A 22,068-nucleotide genomic window follows, 5' to 3' on the forward strand; every position below is an offset into this window, starting at 1 on the left:
AAAAATTTGTTTTACCTCTGATTACTCAGTGAACTTTATTTTAACTCAGATCGTAAAATTGTAATGACGAAAGCGGATGACGGGTGTGATCCACGGCGCGTAATTTAGTAAGTTACTTACGAATATACAGCGATTATGGTGCACGTGTATTTCATTCAATAATCACGAGCTGAGAGCCGATAAACGTGGCCGGATTCATATGAAATTTCCGGCTTTATTTGTTCGGCTCGAGGATAATTTGTCGCCGCTCGCTGCGCATGGTTGCTCCATTTAAGATCAATTGACATCACAACGAGATCACAATGCTTTAATGGAACCTAACATTTTTTCATAAAATGAAAAACGATTTTGAAGAATAAACATTTCTATTGTAATTAGTTCTTCTCTATTGTGATTGCAAAGTTAAATTTTACGAGAGAAGTGTATTTTATAACATACTGTTTTCATTGATGTACCCATTTATTCTTGACTGCGAAATTTTCAGTATATTTTTATGAAGCATTCTTCTTTTTTTTTCATCAAAAATGCATAGTGCAAATGTAAAATTTTAGATATAAAAATCGTATACGATAATAAAGGTAATATGAAACGCGTTATTTTCTACAATTCATTCGGTAGTTCCACGTAATTTCATCTTTTTTGAGAGAAAAATTATCTTTTCGCATGAAAAATTATGAAGCTTTATTGCAACGGAACATTTTATCTATAACGTTCGTAATTTCATTTTTTCATATGTATATTTATTCGTACCATTTCTTTCGTATTTTCGTGAGGGGAAAAAAACATTTTTTTTTCTCGACCATTTGATTTGCGCGAGTAAGAGTATTTTTTATTTGTACGTCGCGCTGCGCTGCTATATTGTTATTGCGTGATGCACAGAAACATTTCAGAAACTTGAAGCTCGGCATAACATTGTTGCTGCCAGCGGCCGGAAGTTATAACAACAAGCTTTGCAAGAGCTTCGTGCTCCTGTCAGTGTAACTGTCTTCATCGTTATCGCGAAGGTCCTTAAGTATCTAAACACATGATGTTTTGACGCGCTTTATTTTTACTCACAATCAGTTTTACATTACGTTATTACACGAGACATCGCTTTTAAGCGCCTTTACACTTTTTCGAAGAGTTGCTATATCTGCATCGTGTGATAGAGCGATCTTTCTGGACTCGAGCCACACGCTCCCATCAGACGCAAGAATACAGTATGTCGAAATCTCAGGAGGATCCTTCCGTAATGTCACTCTTATGAGAAAATCAGGATCTACGCTATCCTTAGAGAACGAACATTTTTTTCGTACGACGTGAAAATGAAGTTTCAAAAATAATCTGGCGGCACTGGCGCAACTCGTGTAATCCGAAGAACTTGCGATAAAAATTCTGATTTAAAAGATTTCATTGCTCGTTAAAAGAACGTTGGAACAATGTTAATGATGAAACGCATGGTACGTCGATTCATATTTTAGACGGCACTGCGTTTCAATCTAAAGTTGTGGGAGTTAGGAACGCGAAGAGGTAAGTTTCACAACTGGGTTCTCCTTTGTTGCGATGTTTAATCAGGATTGCTGTGTATTTCCTATTTGCAAATTGTTTTACAAGAGTTACACGATACATCGAGATGTGTAACTTCAGATGTAAAACGTATCATGTAATGGAAATTCCTCGCCGCATTTTTATTAGGCTCTCTACTTCTTTGCAAACTGTCCAAGCGTTTGGGTAAATGAAACAGCGCGAAGATTCTTATTCACTTTTCTTTTCACGATCGAGAAGAATGTTTAATTTACACACTCGTTTCTTTTCCTTTAATTAAGTACCGTAGCAAAGAGCTTTCTCCCAGCGGAGTTGCTTGTCATCAATCGATACACAACTCGCTGTCTTTGAAAACCGGTAGCTACGAGAACAGAAATTCTATTGGTATTCCCCTCTTATTCAGTAAAAAGTATTCCTTCGTTATTACCAGAATTCGTGAAATTTAACGCTCCCGCGATGTAACTCGACCTAATTTCTGAACTGCGTTTTTACAAAACGCAACGACGTACTCTTCATTCCTGGAAATTTATACACTAAATTCTCTGCCAGCAGTGTTTAAGAATGCGACTCAAAAAGTGGAATAATTCCTAGAATTTTGCATTTTCATATTAAGCGTGATGAATATCGAAGTAATCGAGAGAGTTCTATTTGATTCATTCTATTTGAGTAACGAAAATAATTTCAATCAAATGCAACCTTATAATTGTTTTTCGAACATTAATTAACTTTAACAATAATTAACAGTTCCTCTTTTTTTTTTAGATTGGTCACGATTATATATAAATAGAAAATTAATATTTGCTTAAGTGTCAGTTAAGGTCAACTAATGATCGAAATCATATATAAATTAAACGAAGATACTAAACTGTTCGTAAACTTACTTAATATAATATGTATTGTGCAAATGTTAAAATAAATGAAACATTTTATGATATATTTTGTTTATTCGTGTAGCGCTTTTATAAATATTAAAAATACATGAAATTAAAATCAGGAATCAAAAATGTGATGTGATTATCTAAATTACAAATAATCGTTTATAATTTAACAATTAAAAATTAGGAAAGAAATGTATGTCGTACGATTTAAATTATTTTTTAAAAAGCTCTTGAGAGAGAGAGAGAGAGAGAGAGAGAGAGAGAGAGAGAGAGAGAGAGAGACATCGCAATAAATATACCTTCCTTCTAATCTCTACCAATTTCCAGTACATCGGACGTGATTAACGGTGATTTTCGTTTGCGTTCTCTCTTTTACTTCTTTATTGCTTAACGCGTGTGCAAAAATGTTACAAACCGTTGCTCCCGGCCGAATTCCACCATAAAGTTCTCTCATTAATCGCGGCCTATCGCGCTTATACAATCTATTAACACTTCGACGAAAATATAAAGCGAACGCCCGATTTGCAATTTTTTTCCGATAGAAAAATGCGTTTCGTTCGCGCGTTTGATCGATACATCAAAACAGCACCCGACATGGCCGAAATAATTGATGGATAATTTCGATTTCGATACACGCACGTAGCACGTATGCGTCACGGATCAGGGGTGTGTTTTCATGCGGAGGCATATATGCACCTGCCTAAATTTGGGCAGAAGTGCTTGCACCAACTCCCGTTGGTTTTTGCCAAAACAAATATTGAACAAATATCGAATTTTCATTAATCGTTATTGACCGCGCACTAACATTTCGAAAAACTGGAGCGCGATATCGTCGCGAGTCAATTTTTCATCCGTTTGAACTTAAAATTACACACTTCGAGAAGCCGAGTCGAGTTCAACGTAATTAAATATATCGTGCTAACGCGGTGGGAAATTATTGTTGCTAAACAGAGAATAAATATCGCGGAAAAAAAGGCATTTTGTGCATTGCGTGGTTTGTGCAAAAATGAATTTTTTTCTCTAGTAATCTCTCTCATGATGCTTGGGATTAAACAAACAGTTCTAAGCGCATCTGTTATCATGATATGAGAATGACAAGAGTGATACATGTGGGATACAGCGGACAGCGTGATTTAATTAAACATTAAAAGCCGCCCGCGATACAAGTAGGCCACTCGTTATGCGATGCCACTCTCCGATTCAATGAAGACCTACTCGTGCTTCATCATTGTTACGTAAATATCTCTAGTTTCTCTCACCCGCTATTAATATATAATATATTTAAAAAACAAAAAATTAAAAAAAAATGTTTAAATATTGACGGTCGTATAAAAATTTTGATGTGTTCCAATATCGTAAAAAAAAAAATCTAGTTATCTCACATTGATGTAAATAACCATCATGAAATAGCAATCTCATATATTTTCATAACGATTATTTTTTTCTGAGCTCGTTGCCTCTGAAAGAATGTATTTTAAATGTACGTCGCCGTATTTTAAATCTATGTCGCAGCTTTACATCCCGTTATCGTCCCGCTTCATCTCGCGAATTTGTCTCCTCGAGATTTGCAAGATGAATCCACGCGAAGTGAAATCGAGGGGTAGCTTCCACGAATATTTTTTTTCCTCGCTGACGCAGCATATATATATATACTTTGTATTTACCATACAATCTGGATAATAACATCGGAAGGATCGAATATTTGCGTACTTCTCGCGAAAAGATCCACGATAAGAGAAAGTTGCAATGTCATTTGTACAATGAAATTAATTATGGATGGTGTACATCGTCTCGAAATGCGACTAATGTTGCGACGGAACAATGAAAAATAGTAACACTGACTTTATAATCTTGCGAATTTTGTATTGTTAATAAAAAACGGCGTGGAAACTTTAACGGAGGATTTCGTGAGAGAAAACGTAAGCGAGTGAGAAATACGAATTTAATAGTTGCGCAATTTTCTTCGAAATTTTCCGCTTCGCGGATTTTCTGTGAAAAAGAGATATAATAAAAGAGCATTATTATTTATGAGAAAGATTAGCATTTACAAAGAAATTAAAATTTATTTTATTTGAGATTTATTTTATAATATACTGCAAAATTGATTTGTATCCCAGTAAATTTTAAACGCTCGATTTTGATTATTTATTGTTTGAATTTTAATCTTTTGTCATATTATGAAATATAAGTCGTCATTAATTTTTGTCGTTAATTTAATAAATAATGACATATTAATATAACATTATCATATTAATAACATATCATCGATCCAACGACTCTATTTGTAAATATAACACGCAAATATAACGTGCGAATGTAGGAAATTATTTAAAAGCGACAAAGTTCGTGTTTTTACAACAATTTCTTGTATTTTATATACATCGGGTCAGCCTTAAATGCGATGACGACATCCAGGAAAATCATAATCACTTTCTCGTGTGGACGTTGAAGCATTGTCATGGTAGGTTGTGAAAGTGTCGGCAGCATCCCGCTTTAGAAGTTTTTAGAAGAGAAGCGCACGATTCTTCGTTATGGGGACTCAAACTGGAGGCTGAAGGAAGATGAGCCACGCAGTCATAAATAGAGAAAATTGCACTTCATGCGACACCGGACGAATAAGTAATTTGCTCCTGCAATTATTCCCGCGAGCTAGGTGGAATATCAATCGCAGACTTTCGCAAGTGAATATTCTCTCAGATTTAAATGCTCAGTTCAACTCTCAACGGATGTGCAATACCGAAACAAAATATATAATGTAAACTTAACGTATTTTTTAAACAAAATAAATAATACGTGCGGTAGCACGGATATATGCTTTACACGTGGAAAATATGTAAATCGAAAATAAAAATTCCTGTAATATATTTGCCACTGAAAATTTTTATAAAATACGGCTGGTATACGGCGGTATTTTCTGAAAAGATTAATAGCATGATTCGACAGATCTCTATTCCGAGAGAAAAACGTGGCTCTCTCGGCGGCTTCGAAAGGCGCGCGAGACAAATGGCAGATACATGGCTATGATCATCATAGTTTTCACGAAGTGCAGCTCGTAAAGGACTTGGACGACTTTTTCGACATTTTCCTTCTTCAACTTCACAAGGAGTAATAGCTGAAAGAAATCTTACTTAAGTCTTGCGTTTTAATGTAATTCTTCAAATTCGAATGTTTCTGTTAGCCGTAAAATGACAGTAAAGCAGCGCGCTAAAAATTTTATTTCAATTTTTTTCTAATCAATTATACTTTCGATAAAAGACACATACGCACATAAAAAGAGACATACGCACATAAAACACAAGTCTTAAAAAATTATATTTTTATTTATTAAAGAACGATTAAAGGATATATCTGTAATGATATTTATCAAATTGTAAGATATATTTTGTAAAGAATGTTTTTAATATTTACTTGTGCGTATATGACTAAGAACTACGATGCTTTTAACATCGCTGATTAGACTGTGTAACGTGTTACAGTATGTTATCCATTAAACTTCATACTAGCATGTTAACGCATGCAGATAACAAGATTGCAGTGATAGTGATAGCATTTTCGCCCCCATAGTGCAAGCGTATGCTTATGGGACACAATAGTCTTTGCATCATAACGCCATTGGGATCTTTGTATCTTGATCTTTGTCGGGATATCATTCACAGACAGCCATAGCCGTATGCCACGAACAATGCAGCATCGTCTAAATGTTACGATCGATAAATCGTAGCCGAGGGCGAGTAACACAAGATTTCCGCAAGATCAAAGCAGGAGATTTCGATAAAAGTCGCCGATCGATTAATATTGCTTTTAAATTAAATTGCGTTTTGTGTATGTTATAATACGCGAGTATCAGGCAAATGCCGTGAATTTCCTATCGAATTTTAATTATCCGATAATGAACACACAGTCCGCTCAGTTGGGCGGGCGAATATTGTTTACACGGAGCTCGCGCGCCAAATTGTTGATTTAATTAACTATTAGAATTAACTATTAAGCCGTGAACAATATACGCGGAGCATCGGTGCTTCGTAGTCATTTCTGCTCGACGTCAGTAACGTCGTTAACCAAGAGTCCGATTATAAGATAAATATGCACGTTCGACGATTCCACGCACGAATTGACGTCAGAATAAATAGAATGATGCGAATATTATTGGCAGTATCAGAAAGCGGAATTAATCATTCCGCAATGATGTTCCGATAATTATCAGATATTGTCGTTCTCCCGTGCTCATCTAACATCTCAGAGATGCGGAAATCGACAATTTCTTCAGTAAGAATTCGAGTAAACGTTACTTTTTATAATATACATAATTCTAACACGTTATAATGAGAATTTAATTTGCATTAATTACCGCTGCAGAATTGCATCTCGATTATCACTGCAACCGTTTGAAATCGTTTTTAACGATAAGTTTCTTATGTTAACCTGCAAAAGACGTCGACGAATGTAAATGAGACTTTAAGGATTCAATTATTCAAGAAGATACTTGAAAACGAGAGACAAATTTCGTCTGGCTGCATGAAAGCTAAATAAAATTGCTTTCGAGATTGCAAGTATTCGTTCCTACTATTCATGCAAAAATATAGATAAAATATATCATTTTGCAGTAGTTAATATTAAATACACTAGATAATTTATTTTTATTAATAAATTAAACAGATCGCAATACTGTGACTAATTATTCCATTGCAATTAGATTAATATAATCATATTGTATACAACATTAAGAAGAAAAATATAAATTATTTTAAAGTGAATCATGCATAATTTATTCATTTTGTTGATAATTTAATCATTTTGTGGATTATTTGAAGTTTATTATATTGTGCATGAATTATACCGTTTATGTAAAATTAATACAATATCGATGATAACAAACAGCAGGAAAATGCTATATTAATATCAAATATATATTAGTTAAATAAGCATTCATTCATTACTCGATTGAATAATTTGTGTCATTTCACACATTCATATTTTCTTGATTACATCTTTATCGCGAAAAGTAATATTAGATTTATGAAAAAAACGCATCTAAGTTTCATCTAAGTTTTAGAATACATCATTTCGCTGATATTTGCTTCATCATTGATATCAATCTCAATTAATTTAAGCACATTATTATTAGATTTCACATAATTTTGCAAACAAGTTTCTAATAAACAGGACATTATGTAAAAATTTTGTACTACATAGAAAAATCTTTCAAAGAATAAAAAATCGTGGTCAGTATATAAATCGCACTTAAAAATGTACGCATGTTAATAAAATAAAAAACTAACTGTTTAAAAAAGTAGATATTTAAATGAACGAATTAACGATAGTGACATATGCGTTATTAAAATCTGATCGTTGGGAAGACGTATCTCCTTTAAAAGAAAATCGGGGTCATTTATCGAGACATAATCGACAATTATCGAGTGTCTTTATATAAGCGGATCCAAAAATAAAAAAAGGAGGAACTGCGTAAAGCGAGGCGCGTCACTTATACATCATACATGCTTGTGCAGCCGCGATTAGTTAGATAACTCGAATTATCGTTGTCGTTAAAAAATTATAACGAAACGTGCGTCAGTAAAGGTGTTGGGTTTGCCGTTATTGCAAAAGAGAAGTTCTCTTGAACTCGAGAGATTATTATATAAAGACTGACGCCGCTGGGGAACACCAGTCGTTTCAGATAGAAAAGAGAGTGCTCTTTAAAACCTATTAATCGTTTCTCGCAATCTCCGTCGTAAGTGTGCCGTTTTTTTTTTATCTAATCCGTAATTAATTATAGCTGAGATTATCACGTATTTTTATTATACACAAATGTAGTTTGTCATTAAATAATTGTATTTAATTATTGTATTAATTATTACATTAGAAATAATTATATAGCTTATTGATTATCAATGTAATATTTTAAAATAACTTACGTCATTCGTTAACGTTTTAGAATATAATAAAAAATAAATGGCACACACATATATATATATATATATATATATATATATATATATATATATATGATGTGAAAAAAATGTTATCTATTAAAAAAGAACAGATTAATTAATAAATTTAATCGAGATAAAATCTCCGAGGAGCGATGAGACAAGTTTAATAATATTTTCGATAAAAAATTGCAAATTACGTTAAACCGTCACCGCCGTGTTCATAATGACCTCGCGAATATCGGGCCAGATTGTATAAAGTGGCCTGATACGCACACACATACACACGTACAAGCGAGACACGATTACTTTTTACTCTCGAGATAAAAGAAGGGTCGGTCGCTCGAGACAATCGACCCTGATCGTCACTCGATCGCGAACGAATATTAACACTACGCACACATCTAACGCTCCTTTCTCTCTTCTTAACTTCGCAGGGTCCAAAGATGCCGTTATCGGAGTTCCGCAAGAAAAAATTACTCTTCGTCTTCAACGCTTTCTTCGGTGAGTGAATACAGTGAAAATTTGTACACAGTTAAAATTCACAGATATTAATTTCAACTGGATATTAATTTGCAATTATTAAACAGCAATATTTCTGTTATTAACGACAATCGCGTAAATAAAACTGCCATCATTTCGCCGAATAAATTCCACTAAAAAAATCCCCCGCAATGTTTATAATGAAAAATTAAAAACCTATCGATCGTTTTGAAAGCTGGATATTAAATGAAGGCAAATAATAACAGCGACAAAGTGTCTCAACCGTAGTATAACGGTGATATTTTTAGCTCTTCAAGCCTGACTTTACATCATTCATCCAGACGAGAATCTCAGTCATCCCTTTCTCGTGACTGTTTATATTTCGCATAATGATGAAACGTACAAAAGTTTGTTTAAATACAATTTATAAATTATTTCGTTTGTAAAATTATTTTTATTCGCAATATAAAAACCTAGCTGCTGCTACCTGCTTGCTGTGTAATTTATTTGTCATCGTTTTTCCAAACGAAGATACAGGTTTTCTGTAAATAAAATTTTTCAAAGTTTTGCCGATGTGTTAAATGATCGCAACACGATTCAGTAATCGAAAGGAAACTTGATAAGAAAATTATTAACTTACTTTCGTCAATCTTAATTTAACTTATAGTACTTTAGTTCTCTTTCTTGTGCGATTTAGCCCAACTACTGGCCAAATGCGCTTGACAACGGAGCGAACGGTTTCCCCAACATTTCAAGATAACATTTACCGCCCCCGCAGCGCTCGTTGGACGAAAATCTCTTTCGTCGTTCCGTACGTTCCCGACGAAACAAATCCTCATCGAGCGTTAACGTAACGAACGAGGTGTCGCTTTTTCCTTGATGGCCTTCCCGCCGTTTCCCTTCGTAGTCCCATCATCCTCGGCTGGCATCCTCGCCCAGGATTCTCTTGATTCTCTCTCCTAAAACGGTCCTATTTCACTCGCCCTCCCTGCTTCTCTCGCGCCCTCCCTTCGCGAAAAGCTGCGCAAGCCGTATCGTTTCGACAAGAATGAAATACGGAGTCCGCTTGCCCTCGCGGCCTCTCCCGCGGCTCTTTTTGGGGAAATGGAAGCGAAATCGGGGTTGCGCGAGCGCGGTGTGTGGTCTCCGTGTGGTACCTATGTGTCGGCCCATTCGGGTAAGAGCGAGGCTAGCTGTGTATACGCCTATTTACGGTACGAACTGTGGAGAAGATAAACAATGGACGCCGTCAGGTCCGGTTAAGGGGTTGCTCCGCCACGTATGATGTGTGCACGTGTTCTAATTCCCTCGGGCGTGCGTGCGTGGAAGTGAGTGTCCCTCCAGCAGAGTCGCTTCAAGAGGCTCTCTATAGTGCCACTTTTCTCTCTTTCGTGGATCCCCATATCGCGCCATATCGGACATAATAAAGTGGAATCACATTTTGACATTAAATACAACGAGGCGAAATTATATTTGACATTAAATAGTTGAATTTTCATTTATTTCACGATAAAGTTGTAAAAAAATTTTTTTTCCCGACCACCGAACTGAAATGATACTTTCTGTTCGCACGGTTTTGAATTGGAAAAAAATAATGTCGCACGAAGGATGAAAAAGTTATATGAGATTTAGTTTTTTACATTAGCGCTTTGCGATCATCAGTTGGGAAGCCGCGTTAAAAATTGGACGACCGACGACTATCACGATTTAATTAGACTTTTGTTAATTTCACGTTTTTTTTCTATTCGGAAGGTATTGTGCTTTTTTTTTTACATCTCAGACATTACCGGGTTGTCCCTTGAAACATTCGCTTCATGCATTCTACTTACGGTGCTTAATGGACGAAAGGATTTCACCCCGTGGACGCGTTTCAATGTATGCAAGTGTTTTTATGACGACACAAAACAGTAAAAATGCCTCGTACAAAGCAGAGTCACGTAGGGGGCGGAATACCGCGAATATGCATATGTGCGCGCGCGCGCGTGCGTGTGTGTGTGTGTGTGTGTGTGTGTGTGTGATATGGTACGTGAGTATGCATATATGGCACGTATGCGTGTACATAAGCGACATAAGTGCGCCGCACGTAGTGCGGATCATGGAGGTCACAGGCGTGCACACGCCTGGTAGCCCTCATTAACCCCTCGTTTTCTTCTCCTCTTTGATCGCCGTCGATTGGCCGCTAAACATATCCCGCTTCTGCGGGATCGACAGACTATTTCACCGTGAATTAGGTATGGGGGAAGGGTTGGATACCGCGATGTACCATCAGTAAACGGTCGTTCTGTTCCTCGAATTCGCGAAATTGTGTGTTAGCTCCAAGTCGTAGTGTTTTGTATCATTAATAGTTATTAATAATTATTTTAATTAGTTAGCGATTCATGATTCATATCATTTGGCGATAATAATTGACATTATATTAGCGATAACATCGTGAGATTTTGGAGTATTGGTTCACGTGAAAAGGTATGATATCCATTTATTATTCACCATCCCACCACCGATCAGGGCGAAGTCCTATATAGGGAAATCCGATTAATCGATTTTTAATCTGCCTGTGAGTTCAGAGTTTTTGCAACAAGTTGTACCATTAAAGACACCGGCTGCACGCCCGGACGTCGGTATTAATTATTTCATCGTGACCTCGGTTTGTCAACCGCTCAACGGAATACCGGGGAGACAATAAATTCTACCTCGTTGAATCGTAATCGGTGCTTAAAAGGATTCCGACTATGGGAGTCAGGAAAGGGTAAAACGGAGAGGGTAGCTTCCTATTCTACAGTGAAACGGAATTAATAAACGACACGGACGGAAACCGCGCGAAAACGAATAAACCCGCAACGGAAATGGGTCATCTTCAGAAAACTAACGATATCCGATCGTAGCCAAGCGGGACCAAAATCGAGTGGCATGATCGTTCATCTTGTCCTTTAAGCGAGAAAATGTACGATGTGCCTCGGGAAATGTTAGCGACAGCTGGAGTAGCATTTTGTTCAAAATAATAAATAGCTTCGCAAGAGAATTCGACAAATAAAATATTACGCCAGATAATTGAATTTTTAATTAAATCACAAATTTAAATAAATAAACATCAACAATTAGATAATAATGATAACGTTTTGCTGTTATTTTTCCCAGATGTTAATCAAAGTGGCACCATCGACGTAAAGGATTTTGATCTTGCCGTGCAAGTAAGCATTGCATATAAATTAATTGAATTATTTTCTTTCTCTCTCTTTCTCATTGTTATGTGTTTTTATTACGAACAAAGATTACCAAATTTACAAATTCTCGAAATAAAGCAAATTTGATCTACTGCATCTTAGGCTAATATTCAAAGACGATTCTTATATTTAAGATTGTCTTAAATACATATCTACTTAAAAACTCATAAATCAAAGCCGTAGCATCTTAAGACATTACTTAAGACGATTTTAAAGAACGAACTATGAATATCGATTTTGGATGTCACAGATTCAAACATGTGATTAATTACTTCTTTTTCATCCATGTCGATCACACTCATCAATCAGGAATTTCAATTAATTCGCGTTTATTTCTTCTTATGATAGCGAATCTGCAACTCCAGACATTGGAAGCCGGACGATGCCACGTCACAACACATTAAAAATACCTTGACTAAGGTTTGGGAAGGACTGCAACAACGGGCCGATGCCGATCAAGACGGACAAGTATGACGGTTAAACTATTTCTGGCCTTGACTTTAATGACAAACTCAAGTTATGATTTATCGGACTTTAACATATTCTTTCTTTCTCATATTTTATAGTTCCCAAAATAACATCTTGAATTTTTAGGATATCTCCGTTCCGCTTTTTGTTTCCGTTTTCATCGATTTTTACAACGTTTTTCACAAAAATAACCTCGTGACTATTTGCATATATATATATATATATATATATATATATATATATATATATATATATGTATATTTGCCTTCTCCACTTTACAACTTAAAAAAATATTTCGCGATGTATTCTGCGACTTACGGTTAAAATTTAAAAACGTCATGCGGAGACACAGTTCGCAGATCAGAAACGGATATGTGTATCCGATGTTTTAACAGTCGCATACCTTTCAGATCAGTCGCGATGAGTGGTACTCGATGTGGGAAGACTACGCGAAAGACCCGGCACACGCACTCGAGTGGCAACAAACGTACATGAACTTCATGTTCGATCTCGAGGATTCTTCCGGTAAGTCTCGGAAACACGTGTTCGCTTCTCAGTAAATACATTTATATTCCGCGTCGATTACGGTAATTTATTAATTTATGCATTTGCACGGAGATTCCAGAAATACTAATGTAAGCACAATTACTCGAACAGAGAGTAACTGGGGGAAGTATGTATCATTAATTCTGTCCCCTTACTTAGAGTTTCGCAAATTACAGTAAACTCGGTACATCAGCTTCCTCTAGACTGCTCCATTCCGTTAAATCTCGTTTTAGTTTGTCTTTTCAATGAATAGCGTTAGCGTCAGCAGAGGAAATCCCGTACACCAAGTGTATAAATTACGTAATTCACATTTTTCGTAATTCTTTTTGTTTTCGCAATGTAAAGCGAGAAAAATATCTTTTTACCATTGTTAAAGTATATATAACTCAAATGGTTCTAAGTCTTACCAGTTACAGTAGTAAACAAATTTTTATGCATGAACATATGTAAATATGTAGAAATATATATAACTATAATTATATACAAAATATGTGAACATATATATTAATATATAATATATAAATATATTCATATTAATTTCTTTCTTTTGTAAAATTTCTGTTTGGTATAAGAAAAATAATAGTAATAATAAGAAGACATAAAAAATATTTCTCTTTGTTTTTTTTACAAAAAGTTAAGTTTGAAAAAATAAAAAAAACTTGCTCATATATCGATCATATGTATATTTTAATCACAAATATATGTGATTATATATGGATAATTTTTTCTTATATGTTTAAACATAATTTTTTGTAAAATAACAATGCGAAAATTATTCTTTTAATTATTTTTTGTCTTCTTCTTCTTATTATTATTATTTTTCTTATACTAAACAGAAGTTTTAAAAAGACAGAAACTAATATGAATATATATATATATATATATGGATACATCTTGTATATAATTATATATATTTATATATGTTTTTATATATATATATATATATATATTTATATTTTTATATAAAAAATTTTTTACCGGGCAAATATCTATATTTTGTCAACTTTCTTCTTATCGCTTTATTTAAACGTACGGCATATTCTTGGAAATTGCCGTGAAAATTGATGAGCTAATCACGGGTTAAAAATGAATGACGGTTTCGACCGGAGACGAGGGTTAATTAGTTTATAAATACCAATTAAGCGTCCTGTCCATTCATTACCCGTATCCATTCATGCTAATTCCTAATAATATACCTCGCCTCGCGTTCCACGAAAATTTTCAGCGATTCCTTTTGAGTTTCTTATATACATAAAAGTTTAGCTTAAGTAAATATGAAATGGCGTCAAACTCGAGTGCGGTCTGTCCCATGTCGTCAGGTGATGGATCGATCGACGAGACTGAATTCAGCAAGGTGTGCAGCAGTCACGGCGTCGAGGAGGCCGAGGCACGTGAGGCGTTCAAGAAATTGGGGGTGGTGAGTATCAATCACGCGCGAAGAAAGAGGATAATGATAAAAAGAGGGGGGGAAAAAAGATGCGTTACAACATTACAACGATGTCACAAGTGATATCGATATCTCACAAAACTATTTACTCTCTCTCTTTCTCTCTCTCTCTCTCTCTCTCTCTCTCTCTCTCTCTCTCTCTCTCTCTCTCTTTCTCTCTGCAGGGTCAGGAGGTGACTCGCGAGAAATTTGCCGACTTGTGGAAGCAATATTTCTGCTCTGACGACCCAAACGTACCTGGAAACTTTATATTCGGAAAGACTTCTTTCTAACTCCGCCACCCCTGTGAGAATTGAAGGCGCGCATATACATATATATATATATATTTTACGACAGATTATTATTTTATGCGAACGTACGACTCGTTAATGTGAGATAGACGCAATCCTGTAATCTAATAGTCAAAATTCTATTTCGTTTACTGCTCTCCCGTGTAATTATATCAAGCTAATGAATATAATTATAATTAAACGATCGAGAGAACATTGCATTACACCCTCTACTCTTTAACATCGCTCTCTTATATCGCAATTACAACGCATTTAAATCCCATTTATTACGGTAAAGTGATTTCGGCGGAACAACATAAAGTTTCTTTACGCAAATTGGTTTGTAATTTTATTTACTGGATATTTTATTGAATCTGCTAGCTAACCGATTGGTACGCAACAGAGGAAATGTAACAGAATCAAATAAATTTAATTGGCAGTTTTTTTCTGCCCTGTGTGTCTATTGCTCCTTTGACGGTATTTGCAACAATCTCTCAAACTGCCGATCTTCAAAGCTACGATTTTACTTTGTACTTTTAACGTCCGGTCAAAGTATTTTGAAAAATTTATTTCTGCAAAAATGCATTAGTTCCTTCGATTAGAAAGCTTCTTATGATAATTATTTAGTATTAAATGCGTGCTAGAATTAAGTACCTATCCTTACGGCGCATATCGATCCATCACCACCGAGGAGCTAATTATGTCACATAGTATGTAAATAAATGCCCTTGCGAATTATAAAAGTGATTATGCTGTTTCGATGCGCGACACAAAGAAAGGCAAATCGAGATATTTTTCGTCGCATATATATTTATATATTCGCGACGTGTCCACAATACGGATCGAAAGATTACATTAAACATAAATCTATCAATTTTTTTTTGTTCCGCCAATCTTGCCTTTACTTTGTCGGATTGAAAGATATTTTTTTGGACAATTTACCGAAACTGCTTGACACTTAACGCCAAAAGGAGAGACAGAAAAAGAGGAGAGAAAGAAAAAAATGGCTTTTCTACTATCTATGGAAGATAGTTCGAGAATCGAAAACAAACGATGTCTGCACCAAACGCGCGCACCTCTGCAATCGTGGAATTTTTTTTTTAAAGCGTCACGGCTCGTTTTACGATAGCCATCTCTCTTTAATTTTCTCCACTATTTTTGTACAAAGAAGCCTTTTTATTAATTCAAATCTCCCCCTCCCTCTCTCTCTTTTTCTCTCTCTCTCTCCTTCATTTTGCTATCTTTAGATTCATTCCGGCAGGAGTTTCTTTGCTGAAGAGAATTTTTTGCGGAAAACTATGCGTGTACGCGATATTCGAAAAAAAAAAAGAAACATAAAGCAAATCAGATTAAATGCGCACTGCTCGATTAACGACTGTTCACCATACAATGATGCGCGATTATATCACGTTATGCCGTAAATCGAATCATCTGTTCACTGTATGAAAATCGGATGTTCGATCAACTAGCGATTAACTGACATTATACTGGTACTTTACTGTCAAATTGCTATTTCATTGTGTTGTAAATTTGTTGTTGACGGAAATTACGTTATGTAACCGAGACCATTGCTGCGTCATTGCATATTGTATACAGCTACGAATACATACGCGTCAAATAATCATCGTGAAATTAACGGTGCTTTTTCCGAGAATAAATGGTTGTTGTAACAATGGATGTGTATCGTAACTGTAAAAGCAAGTGAATTATTAGGGGGAAAGAGTAAGTAATTTAATTTGCGTGTTGATCACTGTTGATTTCTATCAGCAGAAAATATTTTGCATTCGGATGGTGGTGCAGTGCTAGAAAGATTGTATTCTTTAGATTCTCTTTAATTATCGATCACTGCCCCGTAGAGAGAAACAACATACGTTCGATTCCACCGAGTGTAAATAATGTTGAATCATCACGCGATATTTTCCGAAACCTGTTAGAAAGTGGATGTGGACCGATAATAACCGCAGAATTCTCGTGCGCCATAAGTCACATAATAATCATTAAACGAAACATATTTTATTTATTATTTATTATGCTGCTAAACCCACAAAGGGTTATCAGCAAAACGAAACATATAACGCGGCTATAAACTAAAGAGAAATATATGAGTGTAGTGAAATACACGCTGTCAATTGAAAACGTCCAGGATAAAGTGACTCGTTTAATTTTAACGAAACAATTAACAACGCGCACTTCTGTTAAATAATTCTACATAAAACGCTTTACATTTCACTTTCATTCGACAATTTGGATTAGCTGTTACGTGTGATTATGAGGTAATTATATACATTGACGAATTTTCCCTATATAATTTTCAATCTATTATTATTTATCAAAAAAGTATCCGTAATTTATTTGATGCGTTAAAGTAATTTTTACCGATATTTTTTAACACAAAATTAAGTGTCACGACTGTCGTTTGTTTTTTTTATACTCCAATTTCCATCTTTAAATAATTTTCCCGAATAAAATTTTCGGAAATTTCTGATAATTTTCTGATCTATCTAATAATTTTATAAATTATAATCCGCTTTAAAATGGATTTATTCATTCTAAAAAAAGTTAAACTTAAACTGTGCTTGTGGTAATGTATATGATTTCTTTTTGAACGAAGCATGCCACATATTAACTTGTCACAGACAATGTATACGTAATATTACTGTTCCTATGAGACATGCATATAAAAATGTTATATAAATATCAGAGCATGTCCCTATATGTGAGAGTTCGACAAGAAATATAAAATATATAATATATAAATATATTTATATATATATATATATATATTTAATGTATAAAATTGCATGTTTCTCTCTTTCAATAAAAATATATCCTTATACATATCCCTTTCCTCCAGTTATGTTTATAGCGAATAAATTCACCGTACTACATACAGTAAATATGTAATTCGTGCAATGATCCCAACAATTGTTGTGATATTATTATTAAGATAAGACACAATAAATCATAGAAAATATAGTCACTCGACTTATTATGCTATAAAATGCTATAAAATCGCAGATGGTAATAAGTTCATATTTTTTGCTTCATATACGTGAAATATACGTAAAGGTCTTTAAAAAAAAAGATGACTAAACGAGTCATTGCATGCCGTTGTCAATGGAGACTGGCTTTATTTCTGCGCTCCATATGCGCGCTTCTATTTACTCCATTAACTTCATCCTAGATAAGTAATTAAGATCAGGTATTCGAGAAGAGAAAAATCGCTCTCTATCATTACATGTGTAAGTTAATATAAACTTAGTGCTCTTGGGTAAAAATCAGAATAAAATAACGCAATGCGTTTGTTATATAAAGGATTTTTTGTAGAAAGTAAATTGCATTGAATATTGGATTTCTTCCAAAACTTGTCCAAACTTGTTTCGTTTAAAAAATAAAAAAGAAAAAAAGAAAGATAATAGAAATATAAGAAAAAAAGAAATATAAAAAAAATCTGAAAATTTCAATTATTATTAAAGGTGACACGCTTATATTTACTAAAATCTTTTTAAATTGGACGCACCATATCCAAGATTCAGAATTAACAAGTACCGATAGTATTAAAACAAAAATTATAGATAGATGTGAGAGATTCAGACAAGGTAAACAGTTATTCGTCGTATTGTAGCATTAAGTCGTCTTAGTAATTTCACAATTAATATGCGTGTGAAGTTATTAATGGGTAAGTAAATGGGTAAGTAATGCATTTTGCTATATTGCACAATTGACCATTCACTTGTTTAAACTATAATATTTTTTTACATTTTATATATGAGTGTGTTCAATCGTGATACAACAAAGAAAAAAAATTTTAATTAAAAAGAAGTCTTTTACATATTAATTACGTACTTTCTCAAAATAAATATAACAATGAATGTTATTATTAACTTTTCGCTTTTCAAAAACTATTGTATTCTTCTCAGAAAAAACGATATCTCATGCAAAACAATTTCGTTCTACATATCGACTTAATTTTACCCAAAGAATCATTTTCTCTTCTATTGTATTCTATTGTATTTTTCAGTGTTACTTCTAAATGTATTTCCTTCTTGTTTCTTTCTATTTGTTTTACTTATTTAAAAATTTATTGTATAATGAACTCATAGATGCATTATATGCAAATTAAATTAATATTCGATTGTTTATTAAATCTGTCTTTCAATTTTCTTGTAATCCTCAGTGACTTTGTGGCTTTATGTATGTATTCTATATTAATCTGATTACGCTGTTAAAGTTCAATAAAAATGATAAGGTCAATAAAAATTCAAGAGCACGTATGATTAGTATGTGTGTGTGTGTGTGTGTGTGTGTGTGTGTGTGTGTGTGTGTGTGTGTGTGTGTGTGTGTGTGTGTGTGTGTGTGTGTGTGTGTGTGTGTGTGTGTGTGTGTGTGTGTGTGTGTGTGTGTGTGTGTGTGTGTGTGTGTGTGTGTGTGTGTGTGTGTGTGTGTGTGTACACATTAATATATATATATATATATATATATATATATATATATATATATATATATACGGCATGTACTGTCCGTGGTGGCTCCATCTCGTCTACGCAAAACGAGTCATGGGAGAGGGAATCTTTATCCGTTCCGGTGGGAAGATTCGAAAACAAGATAAATGTAGGAAAATTCGATGAATAATTCGAACGTTAGTTCGATTTGAGGAGTGTGTGACACAGTGAGTTTGCCGATAGACTATTAAAGAAAACGAGATGTGGGAATAGAAGCTAGTTAAGTGACATCTTGAAGAAAAAAATTTTTTACTCGACTGTTAACAATTGTGATGGATTAACGAACTGTTTTAGTGGGATTTATTTTCGACAAGTGTCAGTCTCGTCACTTATCTCTCATTTATTCCTAATTTCTCAAATATATATATATATATATATACATCGCGATGTAATCTTCCGGCGAACACGTGCGCTGCTTATATAACCTCTAACACCTTAATATCTTTCTCTTTCTTTCTCGCAAGATCTCATTAGCTTTGCGTACTACGAGCTCGGAAATTCTCCATTTCCCGTCTCGCTCTTTCTCGTATCTTATCGTATTCCGGTACGGTATGCGATAACTTCACCTGGCCAAATCGGTCCCCAGTATAAGTTATCTTGTGTCACAAGTCGCTATGACGATTATTTTATGTGAAAATAAATTCCTCTGTCCGGACGTTCACCCATTTCGCGCGATATTCCCACTCCCTTAGATGTCTGCTTCAGGTTTATTGATAAGTGAAAAGTGTGGAATCTTTGAATTCTTCTATCGCTCATCATAAGGTGCAGTTAAAATAAGAGTAATGTGAGTAAGCTTGATTGTTACTTGTGTTTGTGCAATTTATTATCTCTGTCTCACTGTGTTATCCAAGTCTAAATTCTTGTGCAATTAATCGTAGTCAATACGTTATTTTTCTTTAGTTCAAAGATTTAAATGTTAAAATTCATTTTTTATGCATCAAATAATGTAATAATATGTAATAAAATTATCAATACTGTCAAAAAATTTGATCTTAGAAATATATCATCTTATTGTATATGATCTTAAAATTTTTGTATAATAACTCATTCATATGCATTAATGTAAATATATTTAAGCATACATATAATATTTATATTTAACATATGAATTATTCTTATTTATTCTTATTTTTTATATTTTCTATCGCATTATGCCTATATTTTCATAGGTCGGGTACTAACGATGAAATAAAATATTCCCTGGAAATAGATGAGATAGAAGAGTATGCCATGACTTGTCTGGGGACATTAGTATTTGCAGACAAACATTCTCGACAATCATCAATTGCAGGTGATTCATCTAAGAAACAGGTTGATTCTTTGTCACTAGCATTTGAAGATCTTTTCACTATGCCATATAACATCATACAAGATTATAGTTTAACTATACAACACTTAGATATCAGTAACAACATGTTCAGCAGGTAAGCAAATATTTGCCATCAATAGTGCCTGTAACAACATTTGTAAAGAGGCAAAATTATATTTGTTATATGATATGCTATTTGCTATTTGATATATGTTATATGAATATGTTCAATAAAGATAAGACAAATTGGACATTTCAGGAATTTGCAATTTTTATCTGAGTTTGACAACTTGAAGTCTGTCAACTTGGATCACAATAAAATAGATGATGTCACTGTGTTTCCAAACATGCCAAACCTCGAGCTTCTCTGGTTGAATCATAACTGCATAAAAAACCTGTATCCTTTCATTAAGAATCTCCATAGGAGTATACCAAATCTGAAATACTTATGTCTTATGGGAAATGAGGCAGCACCTAGTTATCTTAATGGTGGAGATTTCTGTGATTATATTCGGTATAGGTATGTTGGGAGAATTTTTTTTATATTACTAAAATATATTTGGTTTATATTCATACTTCACTTTTATCAATAAATGTGCTTACTTACTTTTGAGATTCTGTAATATTAACTAGATATTAAATATATACATTTAAAAGTACACTTTTCATCAATAATAAAATATTAATTCAGACTTTCGTCTTATTGTATACTTGTTGTGAAACTATTAAATTTCTGAAACAGATTGTATGTGCTATCTTGGTTTCCACACTTAGTGCATTTGGATGACAGAATTGTGACCGAGCAACAACTGCTACAAGCTAGAAAACTATTCAAACAATCATTGCTCGAGGACTTTGCAATGCCGGAGTGCATTAAAGATCTGCACAATAAGATAATATATTCTAAATCATCAGTGTCTGACAGACAAAGGGTATCCGGTGGAACAAATTTGATTGTCTAAACAGTATTAAAAAAAACGCAGCTCACAAAAAAACCTTAATAATATCTTCTTCAGAGAAGAAATCTTTAAACGAGATTATCTTTAAAGAGGAAATGAGATTACAATGTTTCTATTAGAAACATAATGCCAAAATAATTAAAGCAATATATAGAGATATTTTGTGATGACATATAGGACATACGTACAAGAGCGTTGTGTTTAATAGTCATTTTTTAATAGTTGTGTTAGGATGCAGCTATATGAACAAATAATTTACATATTTAAATATAAATATACGTACGAAATACTTGGAAGATTAATTTTGAATTGTATATTATTAACATACGTTATTAGGCATACATATTTTACTCGAATTAAGTATTTGTATTATGTGTAAGCCTTTTTTTAAAATCATATACAAGACATGTGCTATAGAATATTATTTTATATTCAGTACACGTGCGTCAGATAAGGACTTTACGAATGACATTTGATAAAAATAAAATTTGTTTTCATGAACATTTTGTATTCTTTTCGATAACAATCCGCATGA

At 33.9% G+C, this 22,068-nt stretch overlaps 2 protein-coding genes across 7 annotated transcripts in view; both read left to right on the forward strand.

Moving 5' to 3' along the window:
- Scp2 (Sarcoplasmic calcium-binding protein 2) overlaps nt 1–17,739 on the forward strand; it is a 36,807-nt gene extending 19,068 nt beyond the window's left edge. Inside the window, exons 2-7 of the mRNA XM_011649256.2 lie at nt 8,767–8,833; nt 11,948–12,000; nt 12,382–12,501; nt 12,912–13,026; nt 14,367–14,464; nt 14,659–17,739. Of these exons, the coding sequence (XP_011647558.1) occupies nt 8,776–8,833; nt 11,948–12,000; nt 12,382–12,501; nt 12,912–13,026; nt 14,367–14,464; nt 14,659–14,766 (552 nt within the window). The 5' untranslated portion in view covers nt 8,767–8,775 and the 3' untranslated portion in view covers nt 14,767–17,739. The remainder of the gene's footprint in view (nt 1–8,766; nt 8,834–11,947; nt 12,001–12,381; nt 12,502–12,911; nt 13,027–14,366; nt 14,465–14,658) is intronic.
- A 1,510-nt stretch (nt 17,740–19,249) lies between these two features.
- On the forward strand, nt 19,250–22,034 carry LOC105433805 (uncharacterized). 6 transcript variants are annotated; one of them, XM_011649254.3, is made up of 5 exons: nt 19,254–19,432; nt 19,971–20,049; nt 20,435–20,689; nt 20,834–21,094; nt 21,317–22,034. In XM_011649254.3, coding segments are annotated over exons 2-5 (738 nt in total). In that variant the 5' UTR covers nt 19,254–19,432; nt 19,971–20,047; the 3' UTR covers nt 21,537–22,034. The 6 variants fall into 6 exon arrangements, with proteins under 6 accessions (XP_088937079.1, XP_088937080.1, XP_088937078.1 ...); XM_089080953.1 differs by having other exon boundaries at nt 19,250–19,432; nt 19,730–20,689; XM_089080954.1 differs by having other exon boundaries at nt 19,250–19,432; nt 19,971–20,689.
- The last annotated feature ends 34 nt before the right edge of the window (nt 22,035–22,068 follow it).

This window comes from Pogonomyrmex barbatus, unplaced genomic scaffold, assembly GCF_055798465.1.
Source record: "Pogonomyrmex barbatus isolate J1 unplaced genomic scaffold, ASM5579846v1 scaffold4, whole genome shotgun sequence".
Lineage (NCBI taxonomy): Eukaryota > Metazoa > Arthropoda > Insecta > Hymenoptera > Formicidae > Pogonomyrmex > Pogonomyrmex barbatus.

Coding starts and splice junctions, on each gene's coding strand:
- LOC105433805 (XM_089080952.1), top strand. CDS start 20,370: ATGAATTATTCTTATTTATTCTTATTTTTTATATTTTCTATCGCATTA. Junction 20,690..20,833: donor AGTAACAACATGTTCAGCAG/GTAAGCAAATAT, acceptor TGGACATTTCAG/GAATTTGCAATTTTTATCTG. Junction 21,095..21,316: donor TGTGATTATATTCGGTATAG/GTATGTTGGGAG, acceptor TTTCTGAAACAG/ATTGTATGTGCTATCTTGGT.